Raw genomic sequence first — 25,729 nt, 5'->3', positions numbered from 1 at the left:
TTGGAAACCACTGCAGGAGGAATATTGGGTTTGTTTGGAGGCATCTTAATTAAGGAGGCAGTGGGGAAATTTAGAGATGCTGCAGTTTGGAATGGTAAAATTTGGGGGGCAAGATAAAAGAGGAAGGGAAAGGCAACATTTAGCTGGGCAGTCTGGTATCTGCTGCTTTTATGGTTTATAAGTTTGAGGGATGTAAGTGCAGGAAGAGGAAGGGAAATGGAGCTTGTGCAGGCTGAGGTAATGGGCAAGGCAGGCTCAGTGGGATTGGCAGCTCTTGGGGCAGCTCTTGCCACATAAATCCTGGCCAGAAGCATCACAGCCAAGGGGAGAGGCAGAAATCATCTGAGCCAGGCCCCATAAATCCAGTCCTGGACACCAGGGGTGTACATCTCTAATGAACATTCCTTCCTGAGCAGCAGTGGGATGAGCTAATTGTGTTGGGTGCCCTCTGGATCCCCTGGCTCAGGGTCACATTGTTGGGATGGAAGTGTCATTACAGGTCATTGGAGCTGGATATGTAGATCAAAGGAAGAAACCAGCCGTGCCATTTATTAGCTGAAGGAGTGAAGTAATTGAATTTGCCAATTTAAAGCCACCCTTCCCTGCCTTTAGAAAATACTGACCCTGCAGATTTTTGATGCTGAACTGCTCATTTAAATTTTGGAGGTGTTGTTCTCCTCTGGGGCTTTGATACATTACTCATGGAAATGTGTGTTTAGAGATGGAAAAGGAGGGAAATGGCCCTTGTGAGGGACAAGTGAGTGTTTTACTCTGTTCACCATGTGTCTGCACAAATGGGATGTGGTATTATCCATTTCCTTAAAAAGGGGAGAAAAAAAACCAACCTGTGACAGTTTTTCACAAGGAATAACAAATTTCCTAATCTTTAAATAAACATCATTGTATCCTGGTAGAGAAAATGGGGTAAGAAATAAGGGTTGACTGCTCCTTTTTCTACAACCGTGTAACTAGATGAGAGTTTTGTCTGTTCCTCCTCTTCCTCACAAAGGAAACACCATTTCCCTGGTGACAGATTTTGGGGCTAATAAGCAGAAATTGCCTCCAGGCTTTGATGCAGTGCTTGCAATTAAAGTGAACAAAATTGTACATGTTCTTGAAATATTAAGGGGGTAGTTGGAAGCTTGTTGCTCTTCAAGAAAATGAGGAATTAATCACTGGAGATGCTTGATGGATACAGAGGAGGCTTAATCCCTTAAATTTGATGTATCATTGGAGAGATTATGAAGGTGGTGCTGGGGACTGGCTGTCCCCAGGTCAATTAACACTGAGTTAATGAGGGACAGCAGTGAAGGAGGGAGGAGCTGTGGGAGGGAAGTGGGTGGAAGGGGGGATGACCCAGCACGTGGCTGTGGTCACAGGAGAGGCTGCTCCTGCACGTGGTGTCTGGAATTCCAAGCTCGAGGGATTGGCAGGGGGAAGTTGGAAGTGCAGGGATGATAAGAGCAGCACCACGTGTGCCGGGGATATCAAGCAGGTCCTGACAGGCTGTCCCTGCCATCAGCCCCAATGCCCTTATTCATCTATTTTGGGCACAAAGTGTTTGGGAAAAGGGTCTCATTAACCTGTCTGCTGAATCTTTTCCTGATAAAGTGCTAATCATTATTATAGCAAGGAGAAAACACAATGTGCAAGTTTTGAACTGGAGGTGTAACAAATATCCAAAATCCAGTTCAGTTAATTCCATATTCATTTCCTTTTGTCTGAGTTATTCCTCTTTGTCTCCCCTCTCCCACCCCCATTTGGGAAGTGCCTTCCCACAGAAGAGTGGATGCAAAACCTCATTATACCCTGAGCATCCACTGGAAATACTAAAAGTTGATTGCACAGATGAAATTGAAGAGAACTGAACCTCACCAGTGATCTACATTAGATTTGGGAAATGAAAAAAGCAGCTAAGTTTAACTGATCACTTAAGATGACAGCCTTAGCATTAGTTATAACCTTGAGGATTCCCTAGAAATCCCAGCAAACACCACAAATCCTGTAGGAGGTGTGTATTTGAAAGCAGCAGAGCACGATAAATCCTCATATATTAACTTAATTTGGGAAAAAATTGTGGCGCTGCGTTGTAGCTTCAAACAGTGATGGCTTCCAGAGCCCAAAATGGAAATGTACTGAAATTCTGTGGTGGGATGCAGGGAGAAGAGCGTAGTTGGCTGGGAAGTGATGCCTTTGCAGTTCTGACTAAATAAACCGTGACAGCACAGACTAAATGCAATGAAAAATAAGGTACAGCAGCGTCTCAGCTCGTGAGCTCCAGCCCACACCTCATCTCAGTGTCATGACTGGGCTCAGACAGGGTGGGCATGATTTGTTTAAATTTGTACAGGGAGGCAAGAGCTGAGAAGTGCCCAGATCCCAGCTCTGCTCCTCACCCATGGGAAGCACAGAGAGGGCAGTGCCTGGGGAACATCCTCTGGCCAAACGGGTGTTGGACTGCATGGAACAGGCTGCAGCATCATTTTCTGTTAACTGTCATTAGAAATAACAGGTGGCATCTTGCTTTCCAGCTTTTCCCACCTGTAAATAGAATAAATGTTCCAGAAATATCTCCTCTTTGCAACTCCTTGTCAAGACCTTTGGTAAAAGGAGCACCATGAAGCTCATAGCTAGAGGTTCCTACAAGCTGCATTTCCCCACTAAAATTGAAAGAATTGAGCAAAATTGCTTTTGGATAAAGTAATTCAAAACTTGTGCTGTTTTTTAATTGAGCTTTTGTATCTTTGTTAACTGGTTTTTGTGTTTTGTTGGGTTTTTCCTGTAGCTCCCCAGAGGAATTTTGAAATTGCCTTTAAGATGTTTGATCTGAACGGCGACGGCGAGGTGGACATGGAGGAGTTTGAGCAGGCAAGTTGGACAATCAGTGCTGTGGCATCTGAGCCATAAGCACAGCATCCCTGTGTGATGTTACTGCCTTCATTTTTGTGCTTAGTGCTGGTTTGCACCTTTCCCTTCTGTGCTCTGCTGTGCTGCTTCAGTGCTGCTGTTTGTTTCTTTAAACTGGATGTGTCAAGAGAAAACTTTTCATTCAACCAGGTCAACCTGCAGGACAAACTCAGCTTTCCTGTGACTTTGTCACCAACATTCAAGGCCAGGCTGTGTGGGCTTTGGAGCAACCTGGTCTGGTGGAAGGTGTCCCTGCCTGTGGCAGGGGGTGAAACTGGATGAGCTTTAAGGTCCCTTCCAACCCAAACCATTCTGTGATTCTGTAACATTTTCCTTACAAAAAGTCACCTTCAAGGTAGAAAAAGAACTTTTTTTTCACTCTACTGATAAAGTGGGATTTTGATCCTATTGCCTTCACAGCTTCTACTGCATTCCTTAATTTTGTCTTCAGAGAATAGCCAAGGTGAGTCTGCTTCAAAGGAGAGTTTATCCACTTATTCCAGTGTAATCCTAAAATGTGTTATTGAGAGCATGTTTTCATTAGTCCTCTACTTCTTATAAGGCTTCATCAACAGGGACTTGGCTGCAGGTGTTTTAATGAGTTTAGCCTTCATGTCTGATACTGGTGAGCTCTTCCTATAAGCTGTGATTTATGGTCGTGTCTGAGTGAGAATAGATTGAAGGCTCGAGCTGTCAGTGGGGAAAAGATTTGCCCTCCCCAGGCAGAAGAGTGTGATTTTCCTTGCCTATTTCTAGCCTTAAGATATTGGGAACTTACAAACACCCTGAAATCACATCCTGAATCACCAGTGTGTGCTATTCATAAAAGGAAATTTAAGTGCATTTACAAAGTGCTACCCAAGAACAAAGCAGCCCTGGAGAATCCAGGGACAGATTCTTACTCATGAGTTGGCTCCATGAGTAATTAACTGCAGAAGAGTCTCCACAAGGTCGTGCTTGGGGCACTTGCTATAAATGGGAAGAACTAGTGGCAAAGGAGGTCTGTTGAATTACCTTCCCTTTCTAATCTTTTACTGTCATCCTCCTTAAATTATTACCTGTGTGTATGGTGTCATCATCAGGAGCTTGCTCCAGAGCCATGGAATATACCTGAGTAAGTGCAGGGGTTTAGATGGGAGACCGGAGTGTGTTGATCTGCAGTCTGACATCACTTCACTTGACAGCTTGAAATGTAGACCTGGGGTTTTGGTCACGTTCCTTCCTCTTGGGTTTCTGTGGTTGAGATGACCCCCGAGGTATCAGAAAGTCTCTTTATTCCCAGCCCTGCGACCGAAGAAGTTGAGATTCCTTGGTTCTGCTTTTCAAGGTTGTTTATTTTCTCTTATCTGACCTGCTGAGATCTGTCCAGCAGGTCAGGTTGTGGCACACTGACCATCCTTGGGGTGGTGTTAACTTTTTATACTAAGAACTACATGTACTTTATTTACAATAACTTCCCAATACCTATCACCTATGTTAGACAGTCTGTCTCTACTCTAAACCAATCCAAAAGTGTCACCATCCCAGCAGAAGATGGAGGACAAGAAGAAGAAGGACAGGACATGCCCATATTCCTCCATCTTGCCTCCTGAACCCCTCCATTCTATAACCCTAAAATTCTACTTTTTCACCTGTGATAAATTCTCTATCATTTTACTCAAACTCTTGTGGTTTGTAACTCCTCACACAAAGTTGGTCATTGTTTCCATGGGCTAAAATTGAAGGCATAGGTGTCTTTGATTCCATGCCAAGGTCTCTGAGCCCCCTGCCAGGGTCTGGAATCACCCAGGGCAGCCAGAGGGATGTCCTGGGTCCCGACACCTTCCTTTCCCCAAGTAAAAACCACTGTTCTTCTTTCTATCTGCATAGTACATGGAGACAGCACTCCACTGCAGCTGTGGGATCATATTGAAGAGTCCAAAAGGTGATTTATGGTAGTTGCAGTGTTCTAGAATGAAATCAATTATGGAGATAGATGAATTAAAGAAAAGCAGAGAACGATTAACCTCCTACTAAAAATGCAGGGATGCCAAGGTGCTAACTCAGGTGTCACGTTTGGCTTTTTTATTAGAGCCACCTGAAATGAAAAAGGAACATTTCTACAAGATGAATGTTTCCTAATTGCTGTGAAGATGAGGGTACAAAATTGAATTCAATTATTTCAAATAATTCAGTAGACCAGGGGAAGTTAAGCATGCATTAAGTCACATAAATATCCTTAGGAAGGGGAAGGTATTTTTGTTAAGCTGGTTACCTGTGTCAGTGCTTGTATAGAAAGGAATAAAGTTCCTGGTTAGCATCAGAATATTTGGGTGAAGGCTGAGAGTAAGAGGATGAAGGAGCTGTTTTGGAAAGTGAGAAGATATCTGTGGAGATACTGATTTGCTGCAAGAACAAACACAGCTCCAGTGGGAGGCACATATATCTCATTATGCAAACATCTAACATTACAAACAGTTGTTTATATGATAAATCCTCTTTTTCACTCCTTATGGAAATGCCTCAGGAAGAGCATGAAGGATGGCAGAGTTTGCAGCTCTGTCCTGTTAATCTCACCTGGCAGGAGCAGCTGGAACTGACCCTCTCAGGGGATTATGCAGCACTTTAAAAGAGCAACATCATTTTGGGGAGAATGGGTGGAGGAAGAGGGGGAAGAAAAGGACACCAGGGAAGCATCATTCCATCCCTGCTGGCTGTGAGCACATGGGAATGAACTTCCTACTCCTCCCTCACACCTTCTCTTTGGAGGCAGCCAACAGCAGGTCCCTCTTCTCACTGATGTTTGAAAACTTCATCAGGAAAGAAAATTACTTCAGTAATTTAGCTAATATGTGACTTAGCTGGAGGCTTTAACTGCCTAATAAAAAACCATTTCATTTCTTCAGGCCCTGATGAAGAATTTCAGGGGTTTTATCCAGTTGAGGCATGTGGTTAGTGCTTAGTCCTGAATAATGTGGTGCCTGCATCAGTATTGCCTTCAATTCTTCATCCTTTGGCATATAAATTGTGAGTTTACTCCTCTGTTTTTAAAGAAAAGCTGGCTGAAAAGTAGAAAACTTGCATGCAGTGTTACTGGTGATTTCTCTTTGAGTCTTTAACTATTTTAATTTATTTTTCCCCCCTCATCTGGTACAAAAGATGAAACATGACAAACACTTAGGCTGAAATAGGAACAAAAAAGAGTGGAGCATCTCAGAGCTCCCTGTCTCTCGGGGTCGGCTGCTTGTTCTCTGCCCCCGAGGTGAGTTGGGTGGTCCAGGGAGCAACCCCAGGCTCTGAAGAATGAGACTGGACTCTTTGTTGTTCGGTCTTCAGGTTGTTTATTAAGTCTTATCTACAAAATTTTCTCCCTGGCAGACAGAGGTCTGACCAGCAAGGCAGCCACGATGCTCTCCGACCGCCCCCAAGGCTGCTCCGTCTCTTATACCACAAATTACGTATATCATATTTACCTTTACCTTCCAATACCTATCACCCATGTTGGACAGTGCACCCCTTCCCCAAACCAATCCCTGAGTGCCAACACCACAGCAGAAGATGGAGAACAAGAAGAAGAAGGAAGAAGGATGAGACACGCCCTGTTCCCTCCATCTTGTCCCCATTACCTTTATACAAAATTTTTTAAACCTTATATTTTCACCCTGTGTACACCTTATAAAAACACCCTTTAAACCTGTGACACCTTCCAGCCCTCATACCAAACTGGCAATTCATTTGCAGGATCGAAATCCAGCCACCAAGTGTTCTGGGCATCATGCCAAGATCTCCGAGCCCCGTGACGGGGTTTCGGCTCTCGACGTGGTCTCGGGGGACTCCTCACATCCGGAGTGATGTGCAGAGTTCCCACACCTGTCCTTGCAGGATTGATGAGCTGTGGGTGAGGGCAGCTCCTTGCAGTGGTGCCTGCCTTTCTGGGCAGTGAAAGGATTACCCAAAACAGGGACTGCTTCAATCATTTTGGCTCTAGTGCCCACAGGTGGATTTTCAACCTGTCCAACACTTGTTACAGATGGGAGAGGAAAAGAGAGCCATAGGATTCCCCATAAATAACAGGCAGGAAAAGCTGCTCTCTGGAGCAGTCTGCAGTGTGGTAAACACTGATGTAGAAACAGGGGCACTTTTCCAAGCTGGCCTTAAATTGCCTTGCTTCAGACAGTTTATAAATATTTGTCTCCAAACTGTGCTGCATGCAGAGCTCACAGTTAACAGTGAAGCACAAAGCAAACTGAGGAGTTGCTATTTGCAGTGCAAAAATCAGAAAATTCCTGAATAGTTTGGGTTGGAAAGAACCTTAAAGATTATCTCAGTCCAACCCCCCTGCCATGGGCAGGGACACCTTCCTCTCTCCCAGGTTGTTCCAGGTTCTGTCCAGCTTGTTCTTGTACACTTCCAGGAATGGGGCAGCCACAGCTTCTCTGGGCAATCTCTGCCATGGCCTCACCACCCACACAGAGAAGAATTTCCTCTCAAAATGTAGTCTTAAAGCTCCTCTCTTTCAGTGTAAAGCCATTACCCTTGCAAATAGTCTCTCTCCATGTTTCTTGCAGGCTCCCTTCAGGCACTGAAAGGCCACAATTAGGTCACCCCACATCCTTCCTCATATCAGAGTGACCAAAAAGCCTCAAAACCTCTTTTCTGTACTTTTTTCCTCTTGATTTTCTCCTCTAGTTGATTTTCCTTGTAGAGGAAGAACAGCCAGCAGTCTCTGCTTGGGATGCAGGGTTTCCAGCAAGGTGAACCCAGCAGCAATAGTGTGGTGTTTTCCTCTAGAGCACCCCTTTGGGGCTGTTCCAGCACTCACTCTCATTAGGAAAAGGTTGAACACACTGAATACCACAATAATGAGGTTCTGGCATCCCTGTGACTGCTGGAGCTCTTGGCAGCTGCTCTTCTTCCTCCCTTCCAACTCCTGTCTGCAGGGGGAAGAGGCTGATGGCAAAGCAGTGGTGGTTGCTGGAGCTTTGGGAAGCCTGGGCTGTCAGGTGGCTTTTTTTTTCCCTTCTATTTCAAACTTCTTGTCCTTAATATGAATCCTTTTGCTGCCTTGTTGGAAGAGGTAAGTTGCTACACAGAGAATAAGCCTGGCTTCTCATATCCCAGCAGTAATCACTCAGATTGACTTGGTAGTTTAGTGAGATACTTGAGGATGGAGAGAGGACATGGCTGCATTTGGCTCGGCTGCCCCCTTAAATTTGCTTCTATTCTTTTAGTATAGTTTTAATGTAATATATATCATAAAATAATAAATCAAGCCTTCTGAAACATGAAATCAGATCCTCATCTCTTCCCTCAACCTGAGACCCCTGTGAGCACGGTCACAATAAACCTCTGATGTTTGTGGATTAATTTTCCTAGCACAGAGAAACCAGCAGCTGGTACCCCCACAAAGGATGGCAAAGGCTCCTGACTGGTTTTGACTGTGTTATCTCCCTGGGGTTTGTAGGTGCAGAGCATCATCCGCTCGCAGACCAGCATGGGCATGCGGCACCGGGACCGCTCCACCACCGGCAACACCCTCAAGACCGGCTTCAACTCCGCCCTCACCACCTACTTCTTCGGGGCTGACCTCAAGGGGAAGCTCACCATCTCCCACTTCCTGGACTTCCAGCGCAAGCTGCAGCACGACATTCTGAAACTTGAGGTTTGGAATGGTTGTTTTTGTCCAGGGGAGGGCAGTGCAGCATGGGTTGTGCTTAGCGTGGGTGTGAAGAACACCAGTCACTTGTTTTTTTAAAATTTTGAAAGTTTAATGATAATAAAATGGTTATAAAAATAGCAATATAATTAGAGTAATAATAATTTGGACAATTAGGATTTAGGACAATATGAAACAGTAAAAACAAATAGTTACAGACAGTTTGGGTACCTTTTTCTGGGCAAAATAAGCCCAAAAAAGGCCCCACGTTAACAGAGGATTAACCCTTAAAAGCAACAGCCTGTTGCATATTCCTACACCTCATCCATGATGCATAAATTCCATTCAAACACAGGATTCTCTCTGGGCAGTGTCAGCTTCTTCCTCTGAATCCTGACTGAGTCTTCAGGGCTGAGCAGGCAGGAAGAACTCAATAATGGAGCAATAAATTCTCTTTCTCTGAAAGATTCAGGTGTCCTGTGGCTGCTATCTAGGTGTGAGTCCTTTCTTTTAAAAAAAGTATCTTACATAGCATAGTTTCTATTTTAACATTTTGTTATAACATAAACCTATATTTAACACACTACTTAAGAAAATGCAGCATAACTTTCTAACATAACACATACAATATTCATTTGAATATTTGCGAAAAACCAATCATAAAATACACATTTTTCATAGTGGGGAAATCTGGAGGAGGAGCAAGAGATTGAGAAGGGTACAGGAGGAATTTCTACAGCTGTGACTTGCAGATCCAAGCTGTTAAATTCCTGATGAGCATTTCAGTGCCTGTGGCGCTCCCCAAGGAATGTCTCCAGCATTTGTTGGTGGCTGCTCTTGGTACACCCTGGGTGTGTGTCCCTCTAAAAGCCTGGCTGTTGCCTTGGCTCTGCTGATGGAGATGATTTAAGGGAAAAACAAGAGGTTGTGAGTGGCCTGTTGCTGCCTTGCTGAGGAAGGTTGGTCTCAGTCCTAATCAGTGAGCTGGGCCCTAAAGGACCAGGATGTATAACATTCCCAAAACTCTTAATTGTCACCATCATATTTTCTGAAAAATCCCTTTGCTGGGATTTCTTCTCCTGGGAAGCTCAGAAGCCTTAGAGAAAAATGAAAACAATAATCATCTGATTTGCTTCTCCTGTGTTTTGCTGCTTTGGAATGTGGTTTGGCCATTGTTTACCAACTGATCATTGTTTCATTGGTTTCATGTGAATTGCTTTAACCTAATGACCAATCACAGTCAGGCTGTGTCAGACTCTGGAGAGAGTCACAAAATTCATTATTATCTTTTAGCCTTCTATCTGTATCCTTTCTCTATTCTGTAGTATAGTTTAGTATAGTATTCTTTTATATAATATAGTAACATAAAATAATAAATTAGCCTTCTGAGAACATGGAGTCAGATTCCTTCATTCCTCCTCTGTCTGGGAAACCCCAAAAATACCACACTTCATCTCTGCTTTTGTCCCCACCTTTTCTGTTTGCTTCATTATTCTGAATGTTTCTGCTGGGAAAGTGTTCAGTGCTTGTTTGGATCCTCCTAAATAGGTGGTCCTATTATGTGACTTCTGTTGTCCATCTCTTCTGAATTTGGTCTCCTTTTTAATTTGCATTACTCTGAGTTTTAACAGCAGCTCCCAACCTCCTGCTCCTCATCACATAGCCTGAATTTAAGCATCACCCTTCAAAATTTGGTTCTTTGGTATAAAATCAGTAGAAGGACAGCAACAGGGGACTTGTTGGTCTGTCTCAGCTCCCAGGCAGAGCTGACTCAGTTGGAAATGGTGCCCATCACTACATCAGGCTGCAGGGTTCAACCTGGCTTGAGCAAAACCAAGCTTTTATTTGCATTGGAAATCAGGATTTGTGCATAGGAAGATGTCCCTCAGCCTATCAGGATAACAGAATTCAGAGCTCTGTCACTTCAGTCTGGTGTATTATTGCTCACATGCTCAGGCTGTGTGATCAGCATTTTCTTAAGTTCTTATCAAGTCAGTCATTGCAATTTAAAACTGAATTTATTCCCTTTTTATTTGGAATTTACAAATCCAAATAAGAAACTGACCCAAGGACTGATTATTTTATTTTTGTGGAGGCAATTGCCCGGTTCACTGCCTTCATTTCCTGGCTATTAAGCAGGTGCTGTGGCCCTGCCTTTGCAGGGGGAATTGGCTGTCCAAGACAATGTTCTTTGTGAACTGGGTCAGCTCCTCAGTGCCTCTGCAAATTGAAAGGAATAAAATACTTTTTAAGGTGAAGAAACATCGTGTGTAACTTGAATGTAAAGGCAAGAGAAGCAGAGATTATTCTATGCCCCGGTTTTCCCCTGCCCTGTTCACTCCAGGGGTGGGCTCTGAAGTGTTCCTGGCCCTGTGCTCCCTCCACAGCTCCCCACTGCCCTCATTAAGAGGCAATGGGGATTTTTCTTTTCAGTTTCATGATACTTGTTCTTCTATTCCTGCTGTGACATTTTAGTTTTTTGTTATTTCAGTCAGTTGTGCATCTTCCTGGCTAATAGTAGTTGCTTCTCTAACAGATTATTTATAACTGGGGACAATAAAAGATATTTATGTCTGGGTAAGTTAGCAAATATCATTAAAGCATCATTACTGACTCCCTGCCAGCCCCAGGCTGATACTGATTTCCACTGAAACGGTGGTGGTTCTGTTCTGCCAAACCTAACTTTTCCTTGAGTTCATGCTACTAAAGCCCTGATTTTCCTGTTCCTTGCTCTCATTGATTTAGGCAAAACAGGCCTATTTCTGTCCCCAGCATTATGCAATGTGGCTTCTCTCCTCTTCAGCTTTTAGTTCTTTTGACCTGATCTCCCACCTTTTCTCCTTCCTTCACATTTGATGTGTTTGTTCACACTTAAGGAGCTTTTCCCAGAGTGTCTGGTGGGTTTGTGTTGTTCTTTTCCCAGGGAGTGCCCCAATGACCTCAGCTGCTTGAAAAGCACAGCAATTCAGAGATGAGATTCTCTTGAGCAGAGAGGGCTTTACCCTGACCCATGTAAATCAGGAAAATGTGAGAAGTGGTGCTCTGCTGAACTCTTCCCTCATCTGCTCATCCTCTGCTGGCTCAGTAAAACTGGAGCATGGCCTGAAGCTGGGATGCTGATTTGAAACCCAGTTTTTGTTCATGATCGGAGCTCTGGGGAAGTCCTTGGGGAAATGCAGGTCTGAAGAATCTCCTGGGGCTGCTGCAGCCCCTGAGTGACCCAGAGCCTCTCTTCTCCATCTGGGATGCTGCCTTTGTCTCATCTGAAAGAAAGCTGCTTTAAGAAAGAGCTTTTTTTTTAAAGCTTTTTCCCTTCAGCTCAGGATCCAGGCATTTCTGCAGTTCATACACTTGAGCTGTTTTCTGCTGACTGAAGGTGGAACAATAGTTTCTGACCATCTGAACCCACTTTATCTTCCTCTTACTGATTTTGGTTCATTTTTTTAATCAAAATATCCATGCATATTTCTTGCTAGGATTCAGCAGAAGCTCTCACAGAGGAATTAACTCAGACAAAGCCCTGAACATTTCAATGTTCCTTATGGCTGAAGTGTTGATAGCAGGTTTAAGTAACCATGGCCTGCTGTTCTCTTCTTTTCTGCTTTTATTTCTTTTTTTATCCAAGTATATTTTCCATCATTTTATGAAGACTCAGCAGTCAACTCAGTTGCAGGAAGGGAAGGATGAGGAAAGTAACCACAGCCAGAGGTAGAGGAGAAGCTTTTAATGCCTTATTTCAACTTTTTGGGGTTTGGCTGCTTGGAGAAAGCTGTGGTCAGTTTTTGGGTTATGGGGTGGCCCTGCTTAGCTAAGCCTGAGCCACAGGAACCAGCCCAGCAAATGGGGCTCCTGGCAAGGTCCTATGGCCAAAAAGTCCTTTTTTCTGGTGGCTTCCTTTAACAAACAATGACAAGTTTGTCTGGACAGGCTCTGCAGTTCTCACATGTCCCCTTGGGACAGGTGGTGTTGGGCTCTTTTTTTGGGTGTTTGAGTGGAAGATCTCTGTGAGTCTGGAAGATGAATAGGACTTGACATCATTGTTTATGCTATTTCTGCTTGTTAGTGCCTGTCCCAGATATCCCTGTGTCCTTGGTGGACCAAAAGGAGTCCCAGCCAGCCTTTGGGGCTCTCCCAGCCTAAATATTTTTAGGATTCTGGAAAAGCACCTAGAAGAGCTGTGTGAGCCCTTTGTTCTCCTTTTCTTTATTACTCCTGCAAGGCACCCCAAAACCTGCTGAGAGCACTGATTTCATCTCCATATTTTTTCTCTTTTTCTCTTATTTCTTCTCCAAGGATTAAGGATGCCCCAATGTCCCTCCCAAGCAAAGTAAAATGGGATTATTACATAAGAATATGGCAAAGGTACGAGACATCATTGTGGTCATCTGGGAAATTCCTTATTTTCTGTGTCTGTTCTGTGACAGGTGATGTGGGAGTAACCTCTTTATCCTGGAAATTCCTGTTTTCATGGCCAGTGCCAATAGAGTTACTGCCTGGTTTGGTTTTTATGAGGAAGGGGTGCTGGATGCTCTTCCATCTGCCCACATCTCATTAGAAAGTCCTAAATCCTTTGGGATCTCAGGCTTGTCTTAACAAATACTCTGGTTTTTCAGAATTGGGTTTTCTGGTAATAAAATCTGTAATTAAATCTGTTAAGTGTCTTTCTGAGTCCCAGTTTTGGAATAGTTAGTATCCAAGTAATCCTGTAGCAGGTATTAAAAATTGCTGTGTTGTTACCAGCTTACTCAAGATTTTTTGGGATTCTGCCCTGGTTTTTATATAGGCTGGCAGAGCAATACAGCTTTTCAGTGATTTGTTAACAGTAACAAAGCTTGCAGTAATGACTCACATATCTTTGTTTCTGCTGCAGTCATTTAGGGGGAAAATGAGTAGCTTAAGTAAATGGTTTTGAGTAGCCTGAAAAATGAAGTGTGACAGTGTCAGATTGGCTGAGCTTGGTAAGGAAGGGCCCAAAACTCAGACTTTTTAGAGGTGAGTTTGCTGCTGAACTTACACAAGACATTTTTGTTTGGTTTTAAGTCACCTTTATGACAGTCTCTGTCGTGATCAGCTGTGTTGTCTCTCAAAGTTTCCTTTACCTGCTGATCCTCTCACTTCAGCCTCACCCTGACCCAGCCCCTGTGGGAACAATGATGGGAAATGTCATGTTTTCCTTTTCTCCTTATGAGTTTTGCCTCTTCAGCAATCCTGTAATGGATTTTGTGTACTTACACAGTTTTGTCAGTTCTGTAGCTATATCCTGGATATCTAGAACTCCTGCTTTAGTTTAGATTTGCTTTCTGTTCCTTCATGTGATCCTTACATCAAAAAAGCCAAACCAGCACTTGTGGAATTGCCTCTTCAGCAGGGCAATTAATGACAGGTACAAAAGTTGTTTGTGTTTTTTGTTAGTGATTTCCTGACCTGGCTGCAGGGGGGGGAGAGGAGGATGGGCTGATGGCTAAATACAGAAAGCCTAAAGTGTGCCCCATGAGTGCTCTGTTTGTCCCAGAGGATGAGTGATGTGTCACTGTTGTCAGGCCCTGACCAGATAAAAGGTGTGTTGATAACTAATAACCTTTAAACAGCTCTGGAGGAAAAGAGGATCTGGATATGGAGGCTGTGCCCTCCAGAAGTACTTACTGAGGTCAGAGATGGACAAAGCCATGATGGATTTAGTTGCCAAGGAGAGGGGAGTTACCAGGAGACCCTGCAGACCTACATATTCCTTCTTCTGCTATTCCATGGTAGGAGTTGAAGGAACAGAAGTGAGGCTGATGTCCCTGCCTTTGATGGACAGCCATGAAAGGGTGCTGGGTGACAGAATTGTGTGACATGTCCAGTTAAAAGCGGGATCATCCAACCACTGTGAATAGTTTCACATCTGCAGTTAAGGAGGCACAGTCCAGCATACACAGATGGAATCTGGGAATTTCTGGGCAGGCACTGGAAGTGACTTGGACAGCTCATCCTGGTTTTGGCAGCCTGCTTTTGTCTTGGCATGTGAGTGGAAAGGGTCACATGCAGCCTTCAGGTTAACTGCAGCATCTGAGGTTTGGGGGAAAGCTGGCATTCAGTTCCTGTCCAGTGTCAACCAGAGAATTGGGGAGAATTCAGAGTGGAACATTAGTATGGAAAAAAAATCTGAGGCCAGGGATAAGTTATGAGGCCATGGTATGTGCAGCTTAAAGGAAGGGCAGAAGGGAGAGATAACTGTCTCAGTAAACACAAGGAGTCACCATAAAGGAGTCTGAGGCAAGTCATTTTCATCAATCAGGAACAGCAGAGCAGGTAATGAAATGCCTAAGTGTGCACCAGGGAAGGTTTAGTTGAAATCCAAGGCAGGTTGAATTCCTTTATCCATGAAGCATGGGGGATGCTGGTGGGTGGGGTTTCACTGTCACAGGGGAGTTACCAAAAGCTGGGCTTTGTGCCTCAGTCAGAAGATGCCATAAATGCTGTTCCTAACTGATTCCTCCCTAGTCCAGGTGAGGAAACTTGTGCCAGAGAAATCAAACCCTCCCAGTGCCTCACTCTGAAAGAGTCTGTGGGGTGGTTTTGGGGGCCTCAGGATTATAAGAGCATACTGAGCAACTGCATGTCAGTTGTAAAATGACAGAATGTCCTGGGTGGGAAGGGACCCACAGGGATCATTGAGCCCTGCCCAGGACACCCCAGCAATCCCACCCTGTGCCTGAGAGCATTATCCAAACACTCCTGGAGCTCTGGCAGCCTTGGGGCAATGCCCATTCCTTGGGAAGCTGTTCAATGCCTGACCACCCTCTGGGGGAAGAACCTTTGCCCAATATCCAGCCTAAACTTCTCCTGCCACAACTTCAGGCTGTTCTCTTGGGTCTGTCACTGGTCACCAAAATATCCAGTGGTCCCAGGAGTGTGCCAGTGAGGCTGGCAGGGTGTGTGTGGCAGTTCATGTGCTGCAGCTGCTTGTGGGCATGGCTGGGACACAGAGGAGCAGCTGTGGCATCCTCTTGTTTGGGATGGATGCTTCATGGAGCACCCCCCTGGGGAGAGAACTGCCTTGCTTGTGTTAGAACCAGGTGACTTCAGCCTGGTTGATGCAGTGGCTCTGCAGGGGAAGCTGTGGAGGGTTTTATTGGAATTTCTATTTATTGCATCATTAGCAGCAGTGGAAGGCTTTGCTCTGTACCAACAGGCTCCTTTGGTTTATGAGGGGTGTGTAAATCCACTGCTGAGCTCCTGCAGTGCAGCAGAGCCTTGTGTGGGGACCCCTGCAAATAAAATCCCAGGAGTGCTCTTTGCATTCATTACCTTGCCACAGGAGTGTGTGGAGGTTGGTATCAGAGTCCATAAATTAGGAAATGTCAGCTCTTTAGCATAGATGCTCTTGTTGATGTGTGCACAACCAAGTTAGCCAACAGCAGGGAGCAGCAAAAGCTGGGGGGCAAGAGACTGGGGATGTCTGTGTGAGCATGTTCTTGTAGCAGGTACCTGACCTGTGCCTCCTCCTGCTGCTGGATGAACAAACACTCAGTCCTCTTGCTCTTTCTCCCCTTCCAGGCTCTGAATTCAGAGCTGTTCTGCAGCTCCACACCTTGCTGGCTGTGCTGCAGCCCTGGCTTTGCTTCTGCTGATGTGGGAGGAACATGGAAGCAGGACCCTGTTCCCTGCTAGGCTGAATTAAACTCCTGAAAACTTGTTCTTCTTGGAGAATTGAACACCAAGGTCAAGCAGAAAACAATGTGAACTCTTAACAGGCAGTGAGGGAGCTGTATTTCTTAATAAAACTGTGCACAGCAGTTCCATGGAGACTTAGATATTGGGATTTTTCAGAGTAATGGCTTCACTCGGGTTCTTGCAGCTCCGCTGTCCTGTGTGTTTTCCTGCAGGGGGGTTGGGAGTTTGTTCTGCTTCTGAACTTTCCTCTTATTCAGGGAGCATGCAGAACAGAAAAACTGCTGTGTTCCATGGCACCAGGAGCCATTGTCAAGGGCAGGGATGGCAGCAACAGAGCCAGGTCTGGAGAGCAGACATGGGAGGAGATTGCTCAGCTCTTCCCCCTCTGCATCCCTTTAATTTATCAACATGTCCTTTTTCCTTAGCATTACTGATTCCTTTTCTTCAGGTTTCCTTCCTGTCATTCCCTCACTGCCCAGAATTTCAAAATGCTGATCTGCTCAGAGCCTGCAGGAAGATATTTTCATTCATGGGGCTGAAGTTCAGGTGCAGCCATCTTTACATAACCTTTTTTAATTGCTCATTAAAGCAGAACAAGTGGCTGGTGATGGCAATGAATTTTTCCCCCTTGCAGGCAGCAGTGGTTTGCCAAGGTCAATGAAATCTCCAAAGCTTCTCTCCAACATCAGGTCTGCTGGGATTGCACTGCTGCTGACAGATGGACATTTTTAACCTGGCTGCTACATATTCACTTAGGCAGAGAGGGGAAAGTGTGAACAGGGAGAGCGTTTGGAAGATTGGATTTTTCTCATGTGAAAATAGCTCCCATTTCTTTCATTTCTTTTATTATTTTTAAGGTAAAAAAGAAGCAATGGTCCAGGCTGGGTTTGGCATTTCCTCCTGCCCATTTTCATTCCCCCTGCTTTGGCAGCTCTGAACATCTTTAGAGCTGTGTCTTTGGGTGGGTTTTACCAAATAAAGCAATAATTACACCCAGGGGCTTTGTAGGCTGTGTCCAGAGCAGGCTGAGCTTCATCTTGCAAAAGCCAGTGCTTTAGATCCATGTCCACAGAAGAAACCTTTCAGCATAATTATCCCCCCCCCACCCCCCCAAAAAATGAGTATTTTAAATCTTCAATCTTCCCAAACAAAAAGCCTTTAGAAACTTTTCCCTTTCTTTTCTTCTGGCAGTAATTCAGTGCCTGTGCAAACACTTCAGCTCACTCACAAATACACTAAATTTTTTTGGATGGACGAGGTTGCTGGGATTTAGGGAGATATATAGTGTTTTCTCCTTTCTTTTTCTTCCTGTCATGGTTGTATATGCAACTTGACAAGAGATCCTGGCTGCCTCCTTCTCCAGAACAGTAAACAGAGCCAGTGCTGCAGTAGTTTGCAGATAAATAATGTATTACAGCCTGTCAAATAAAGCTTTGAGCAAATACCACTTTAAAGGGTCATATATTATGAATCTGAGTATTACCCTACAGATCATTATTTCCCAGACCCTTTTGATTCCTTATTATGCACAGAGCAACTCTGAGAACAGGTCACCTTTTCCCACTACCCCTAAACCTGACAGAATTAGTATTAGCAAAATTTCTCCTGTGGATGTTTTTTTTTTTAACCTGCAGAAAGAAGCTCAGAGATCATCCCTCAACACTTCTCTCCCCATCCAAATGTCCTTGAAGATGTATTTCTCTTTGCTGTCTCAATTAGGAATGTGGCACACATACATTTATTTATTTAAGATCCTTGCTTTGAGGTTGCGGGGAATACATCATCTGTTTGATTGGTTTTTAGGGGAAACCTTCCTGGAAATTTAGGAGCCTGCTAAAATACAGCTGGATATTTAACTAATGTGAGTGTTTGAAGAGGATGGGAAGTATATCCTCTTGGCATTGCTTTAGGAAAAGTCTGAGCTGTGTTTTCATGGTGCTGGCTCCAGTTACAGCTGGGTGTTTCCCTCCTGCACCGATGGGATTTGGTGGATCCCAAATGTCTGTGCCTGTGCCAAGTGCAGGGGCCTGGAGGTTATTTCAGCCATTTTCTTCTTCAGCAAACAAAGCAGGAGACACAAGCCACCAGTATGTGTCCAGCCCAGAAATGCCAGCTTAGGAAGGAGGGGAAAATCAATTTATCCCACTTTTCCTTGGGAGGTTTTGCCAGGCACTCGTGGTTGTCTGGTGCTGCTGAGCCCTCTCTGGGGCTGTGGTGTCCCCTCCCCAGCTGCAGAGCAGGGGCTGCTCTCTTGGGCCCACTTGGGTCTGGTGGCAGCAATCACAAAACACTGCTCCTCCTTTTTGAAGCAGATTTTTAAACTCCCCTTCTCTGGTTAAAGAGGATATTTGTTGGATTTTTTGACACAGAGATGGGGCAACTGAGAACTCAGAAATAAAACAACCAAGAAACGTTTTAAAACCTTTTATTTTCAGTCTTGTGTAAAGAGTAAAACAATACAGATGTTATAATTCACATCATCACAATTAAAAGCCAACTATTTTCGAATTACAATACATTATAAACATTTAACCTATCAACTTCTACCACACCATGCTGTAAATGCCTTAAAACAAATCATCTAAAATTACCCCTCAGAAGTCCTACTACAGTGCATCTTTCACAGTTCTATTTCTCCAAAGTATCTAATCTTATTTACAAAACCATCCTTAAAACTTATTTCTAGTTCCATTTCTCTCTCAACAATGTCTGTGCTATTCCATGGCATTTCTAAGTCAGCATTTCTTATCTCAAAGTTTACATACAAATACATACTATGTAAATAAACCTTCTGTCAAACTTTGAAAATTCTCTACAAATCCATTTCCCACAGATGGTAGCACTGGAGTTTTAGGTAGAATCTCTCCCTATAAACAAAATTGATTATGAAAAATTTATTGAGGAGGAAGGAGAGTCAGCTGGGAGGAGAAACCTTCCCCTGAGAAGTGTGTGGTGCCCAAACTTGGCCTTTTTCTGAGGCCATGGGAGCTGCTTCATTTCCCACTGGTGAGCCTTGCTGGCAGAGGGAGAGATGGAAGGACACCAAAGTCTGCATTTAGGAACTTCCAGCAGGTTTTATTTCTCCACCAGGATGTTTCTCATGGTGGTGTCTCTGAGTTGCTTTGGGCTGGATGCTCCTCAGAGCCTGGGATTTGATTTCCTGCAGGGGAAGATGGATTGAGTTAGTGGAGGGGAAAAACAATGAAGCAAGGAAGAAAAGATATTATGGGTCTGTTGTTTTATGATGGCTCCTTGTATTGCCTTTCCATAAAGTTGTGCAATTAAGGAGATGTAGAAGCAGGGAAATTGCTTATTTGTCCTCTGCTCTCCTCATGTGAGAAAGCTTTTCTCTCAGAAGGAAGGAGAGTGGGGTTGTTTGAACAAATCTGGGAATTTCATCTTATAGAAGAGCAGGAACATGCTCATTCTGTCAGGTTTGGGGGGAGTTTGGGGCTATTTAACATGTGTGTAAGGTTATAGGTAATCTTTTAAATAACAAAAAAAAAAAAGCACACAGGGAGCACCCTGCTGTGTGTTTGGACTGGCTACAGGGACTGGGCCAGCAAAGCTGGTGAAGTCAAGGGCTGCACCCCATTTCTGCTGCTTTCTTCCCCTCCCACAGGATTCCAGAATGGTTTGGGTTGGAAGGGACCTTAAAGCCCATCCCATCCCACCCCTGCCATGGCAGGGACACCTTCCACCATCCCAGGTGGCTCCAAGCCCTGTCCAACTTGGCCTTGGGCACTGCCAGGGATCCAGGGGCAGCCCCAGCTGCTCTGGGCACCCTGTGCCAGGGCCTGCCCACCCTGCCAGGGAACAATTCCTTCCCAATATCCCATCTAAACCTCCCTTATTTTAGTTTGAAGCCATTCCCTCCTGTCCTGTCCCTACAGTTCCTCCTGAGCTGTTCCATAACCACCTCGGCTTTCCTTCCACATCACGTTGGCTCTGAATGAATTTCAAAATTCTTTCAAGCCTTTTTATATTTCAAGCTGATTTCTTCAGCACCTCAGGTGTCCTGGCCTGCAGGAAGAACCCTGGCCAGCATTCTGTCCCCTTCTCCTTGCCTGGTGCAGATGCAGAATCCACTGCTGGCACCAAGTGGCTGCCGGTGGAAGCTGCTCCGGAGGTTTTGGACTCGCTGGCTGATTGTGGGTGTGATTTTGGGATGGGGTGGGACCCCCTGTCCTCTGTTTGTCCTGTTGGGAGCAGGAGCTGCTCCATCCCCCTCTGAATGATGCCTGGTGAGCTGTGCTTTGGCCCTGCTTTTCCTTCTTTGAGATCCATAAAGGGCAAAAGGCTGTCAGAGGATTTGTTAGCTGTAATAAACCCCAGTGTGCTGTGCCCTGCAGCCCCTCCCTGGAGGGTGTGGGGTTGTTTCCCCCGCAGTGAACACAAAAATAACCTGTACAGTATCATCCTGTGCCTGAGGGCAGATCATTGTGATTACCTGGGAATGGGCAATATTTTTCCTGCTTTTTCAAATACCCAGAGGATTTTAACACTTAACAGTGTTTGTAGGCTGTGTATTGAGCACTGAATGACAAATTCCTGTAGGCTTTGCACCCTCCTGCATTTCCAAGTGCTGAGTTGTGTTTGGCTAGGAGACATTCCAGAGGGTAGAGGAGCAGGAGGTACCTCTGCTCCCAGGAAAGGGGGTGTCAGGGGTACCTGGGGCTTTTTTCTTTCATCAGAAATCAATAAGTTTCCACTCACAAATCCTTTGGAGCCCACTTTCGTTATGGATCAACACAATCTCTGACATAGCAGAAAAAAATAAACAGAATTCCCTACCTGAAATTTCTCTTTAAATGACATGGCCTGCTTATCCCTTCTGTAATTAATTTAAATGCATCTGACAGCAGCTTGGAGGCAAGATTTGAACTTTCTTTATCCCTCACTGTGCTGCTGTTGCTTTTGCTCAGTTCAGTGGTGGTTCTATTGGAATTTGGGAATGGATGTGGACCAGCTCTCACTTCCCAGCCCCTTTCTGGGCTGACCTGGCTGTACATGACAGCGGGCATCTGAGTGTCCTGGTTTAATGTTAGAAATGTTCATTTTAAAATGAGATAAATAATAAGCAGCATAGATTCCATAGTTTTTTTTATTTCTTGTGAGCAGCTGTGTGGTGTATCAGTAGAAGAATGAAGATGAAAAGTATTTCATTTTTTCCTTCCTGGTCTTTTTTGCAAATGGTACTGCAAAACTGACCACAATCTGAAAGTTTCGTTCCAAAAAACCTGCAAAGAGCTGGTTCTTTATTTCCCCATCTGCAGGGAGCTCTGCTTGCTTGTGTTCCTCCATGGAGCTGCCCAATGCTTGATCCTGAGTGCAGGGCAGGGGGAGAGGGGGCTGATGGGCTTTAGACACCAACTTGAGATTTTCTGGGCATAGTCACCACTGAGGAGGTTGATCTGAGCTATTTGGACCCATTTCCTAGTCTTTAATTAAAGATTCTACCTAAAGCTCTGCTAAAACCTGGGGTGTTTTAAGGCTGTTGGTAGAAAAATGCTGATTTGTGGCTTTGGGGATGAAATTAGGAGTATTACAGCAGAAGAAAGCTTCAAAAGCAGCACTGATGGAAAATTTTTGTGTCCCAGGGGTATTTTCTTTGCATTCTTCAAGCATGACAGAAACTACTACTTCTGCTTTTTAATGAAGAACATTTCCAAAAATGAGTTTTCCCTCTCCTTTCCCCAGCACAGGAGAGGCCCATGTTTTGCATCATGAGTGATCCCCAAGGCCTGGATCAGATGACAGTAAAAATCACCGTTTTCCCCCCCAAAACTGTGTGGGCCACACAGGTGAAAGCACAAGGGGGCTGAGGAGCAGAATTTCTCCATTTGGGATCTGCCTCCTGCCAGAGTCACCCATACAAATCCCTCCAGCCTTGGTGCTCCACTTATCAGGAATCCCTTGGTTTCCCACAGCCAAAATCTGGTTGATGTGGTAATAATTAATAATTTATTAGCACTGAAGAGCAGCTGAGGCTGGAATGGTTGACTCAGCAGGCAGCAGAATGTCAGTCACTGGTACCAAGTTGTTCCCCGTGAGTTTAAAAATTCGTTTTGTTGTTAAATGTCATCTCCTGCCTTGTGATCAGCTGGAGTGTTGGTGTTGTGTTTCCTGGTAAATTTGGAGGGATATAATCTATCCCAAGTGCTGAGACCTGTGAAGCTGGGTGAGGTCTGATGTTGATGCTGGCAGATCCACAGAGGAAGAGGAAAGGATGAAATTCTCATTATTCAGAGCTGGTGCTCCCAGCCAGCACCTTCCCAAGCTGGGGAATGGCTCTTCCCTCCTCCCCTGCAGTGCAAGCCAGGAGACAAACCACTGCAGGAGAGATGGATTACTGGAGAAAACCTTCTCTGCCCTTCTCAAAAGGGCTTTTTGGAAGTTCTGCAGGGGCCTCACAGCAGCATTTGTAAGAGTCAGGGTCTGGAAGGGTCTGAGGATGAGGAGAACTTGGGGAAGGTGAAGTCTGGAGACATCCATGAACCTTCCCTTGCTGGGACACTGGTCCCTTGGAGCAGAGAAGAGTAAAATTAGAAGACCTTTGCAGGACTTCTCTTTGGTTTATTAACCACTGTCCCTGTTTAGAGCAGCCACTCATTAGCCCACTCCTGTGGGATAAAACTGGGAGGGATTTCTGACTTCTTTTTTCTTCTTTCTTTTCCCTGGGGATTTTTTCTTTCCAGCTCACAGCTGCACGTTCTCTATTTCTTCAGGAGGTCCTGACCTCAACAGGTGTCCTCATACTGGAGCACCATTAAGTGTTGGGTTTTGGTGGGTTTGTTTTGGTTTTGGGGTTTTTTTTAACTTCTGTTAAAGTTAGGATTAAGTGCTTGAGATGGTATTTCGTATTTATATTTAGATGTTTATTATTTTTATTTATAAGTTGTTATTTTTCTAGTATTTTATTAATAAGTTGTAAAATATTTAATTTTTATATAAGTTTTTTTAAGGTTAAACTGTTTAATTAAGAAATGACACTTAAATTATTTTGAATTTTTTAAATTTAATTTTTGGGTTTTTTTAATTTTTTAATTTAATAACTAATTTATTTTAATTTAATAACTAATTACTTGAAGTCCACAAAGTGGACTTTTTTGTTTAATTACCAAATATTACTTAAACTTATGAAGAAGAAGGTGAAGAAGAGCAACTAGCTACTGTCTTTTAACTTTTATTTTGTCTCATATATTGTTACATTTTAGAATTCTAAACTCTAGGTTTTCTACTCTGTGATATTACACACTTCTAATTAAACAACACACTCATAATCTTAGTGCTATCAGTCAATTTTGGGAGCTTTCTCTACAGCTTCAAGTCAAATGAAAACTCACCTGAAAGGTGCCTGTGCTCAGGTGGGGTTGGGCTCTTTTTCCAGGCGGCACTGACAGAACCAGAGGACACAGCCTCAAGCTGCACCAAGGGAAATATAGGTTGGATATTAGGAAAATGTTTTTTACAGAAAGGGTGATAAAGAACTGCCAGGGGAGATGGTGGAGTCACCATCCCTGGATGTGTTTACAAACAGCCTGGATGTGGCACTGGGTGCCAGGGTTTAGTTGAGGTGTCAGGGCTGGGTTGGACTCAATGATCTTGGGGGTCTCTTCCAACCTTGTGACTCTGTGAATTCTGTGAAATGCAGTGTTCTCTTGGGGGTTAGACTCTGTTAGTAGAGAAAGTCTAAAATTCTCAGCATCCAGGACTCCAACAGAGGCTTCTCCCAAGAGCTGTCCAAGGAATTGCACGTAGGGCAAATGTGGAGAGACAATCCTGAGGAAAGCAGATGCTGGAACCCATCAGCACTTCTCCTTCACCAGAGTTTCCTGCAATGTTAATTCTCTATGGTACCTTTTTTATGCTTCCCACCCGAGGTGGAGCTTTGTGCTGCTCCTGGTTTTCACCTCCCTGTTGCCTTCCCTCGCAGTTCGAGCGGCACGACCCGGTGGAGGGGCGGATCACGGAGCGGCAGTTCGGGAGCATGCTGCTGGCCTACAGCGGGGTGCAGTCCAAGAAGCTCACTGTCATGCTCAAGCAGCTCAAGAAGCACTTCCAGGATGGAGAGGTCAGTGGCATTCATGGAAAATTTGGGAAAATTTCTCCCAGCCCCAGGCTGGGCTGAGAAGTGAGTTAAGCAATCCCCATCCTCTTTGGAAAAGTGTCCACTCCGTGCTGAGCCATGGGGGAGAGGGAAGAGCTGGGAGTGCAGTGGTTGGTGTCCAGTGCAGCCTGTAGGTTTGTTCCTTATGGAAATAGATGCTGTAATTTTAAAAATTCAATTTGCTGAATGGCACCCAGGGTCTGGAGCCAGGACAAACACTGAAGCCGTGCTCCCAGTTCCTGGCTCGACCTTGGATTCGTTAGCTGCTGTGAGCAGGCAGTTTATTACTTAGTAATTAACTTCTGGGAAAAATTACTCACAATTTAGAGAGGAGTAAGTTTGCAGACCCTACACTCATTAATTCAGTGAGAGTCCTTGGAATAAGATATCCATACCACAGGATGTGCTTTATCAGGTAAGGCAAGTATGGGCTGAGAAATTATTGAGCATTAGAATTTTACATCTGCCCCTGTAATGGATGTTCTTTTATTAAGCCAGAATGTTCTTTTATTAACTGGGATATAAACAAGCAATTCATCAAAGTGAGAATGGATGGAAGGTCTTTGGCTGGCTGTTTTAGAGCTGCTTTCTTCTAACATCAGAACCAGAGTTTATTTCTTAACTGGTTTAGGTGCCAAGTGTGTTATAAAACACAAGTTCTGACCAGGGTCTGCAGCTCTTTTTGTTCCTTAATGGGATTCCTACATTAGCAGGAATCATTTGATTTCTCCAGAAAAAAGTGCTTAGATGCAATATGTGTCTAATAGAAAAATATCAGCTCTGCTTTTGAAGTTTGCAAATTGTTGATTCTTATTGCTGTGATTTTTGGGTTTATATATATATATAGATATATGTGTGTGTGTGTGTGTGTAAAGATATTACTGAACAGTAGCTGGCTGTGTGAGAAAAGAGGCAAAGGAATTTATTTTGGAAGGTTTCCTACAGCAGATGTTTTCTTCCTTTCATGTGTAAGCCAAGACCCTGACATCTGTGCCAGAGGAAGAACTTCTTGTTCTTACCTTATTCCTCATCTCCAAATCAGCCAGATTGTCTTTCTATTTACAGCCAACCAGATTCACAGCAAATCTTTATCTTCCTTTATTCCAAGGACTTTCAAGGAGAGAAAATGGGCAATAGGACAAAAAAAAAATTGTAAGGAGCAGAAATGGTGAAAAATTCATGATTGCCTACACTGGTGAGGGTGAAATGCCCAGAACTGTCCCAAACTCACCCGACAAGGCTTTCCCTTGGAAGTGCAGTTCTTTTGAGAGAGCTTTCTTTTGGAATCTGCCAAACCTTGTCTTCTTTGTCTGGTGCAATTACCTTGACTGCACAAGGCAACCCTGGCAGCATCCAAAACAATAAAACTCTGGGTTTAATCTAATCTTTAGCTGTTTTCCAAGGCTGTTATTCTTCATTCC

The 25,729-nt window shown here is 44.3% G+C and overlaps 1 protein-coding gene across 6 annotated transcripts in view; it reads left to right on the top strand.

Moving 5' to 3' along the window:
- The window catches only part of MICU1 (mitochondrial calcium uptake 1), an 89,618-nt gene that overhangs the window by 51,437 nt on the left and 12,452 nt on the right, over positions 1-25,729 (top strand). For all 6 annotated transcript variants that reach the window (XM_031064462.1, XM_031064461.1, XM_031064460.1 and 3 more), the window contains 3 exons: positions 2,786-2,868; positions 8,351-8,548; positions 24,135-24,272. In XM_031064462.1, the coding sequence (XP_030920322.1) occupies positions 2,786-2,868; positions 8,351-8,548; positions 24,135-24,272 (419 nt within the window). The remainder of the gene's footprint in view (positions 1-2,785; positions 2,869-8,350; positions 8,549-24,134; positions 24,273-25,729) is intronic.

Source organism: Geospiza fortis, unplaced genomic scaffold (genome assembly GCF_000277835.1).
Source record: "Geospiza fortis unplaced genomic scaffold, GeoFor_1.0 scaffold48, whole genome shotgun sequence".
NCBI lineage: Eukaryota > Metazoa > Chordata > Aves > Passeriformes > Thraupidae > Geospiza > Geospiza fortis.
The sequence above is the reverse complement of the archived record's forward strand: the minus strand, read 5'-3'. Positions and strand labels throughout refer to the sequence as shown.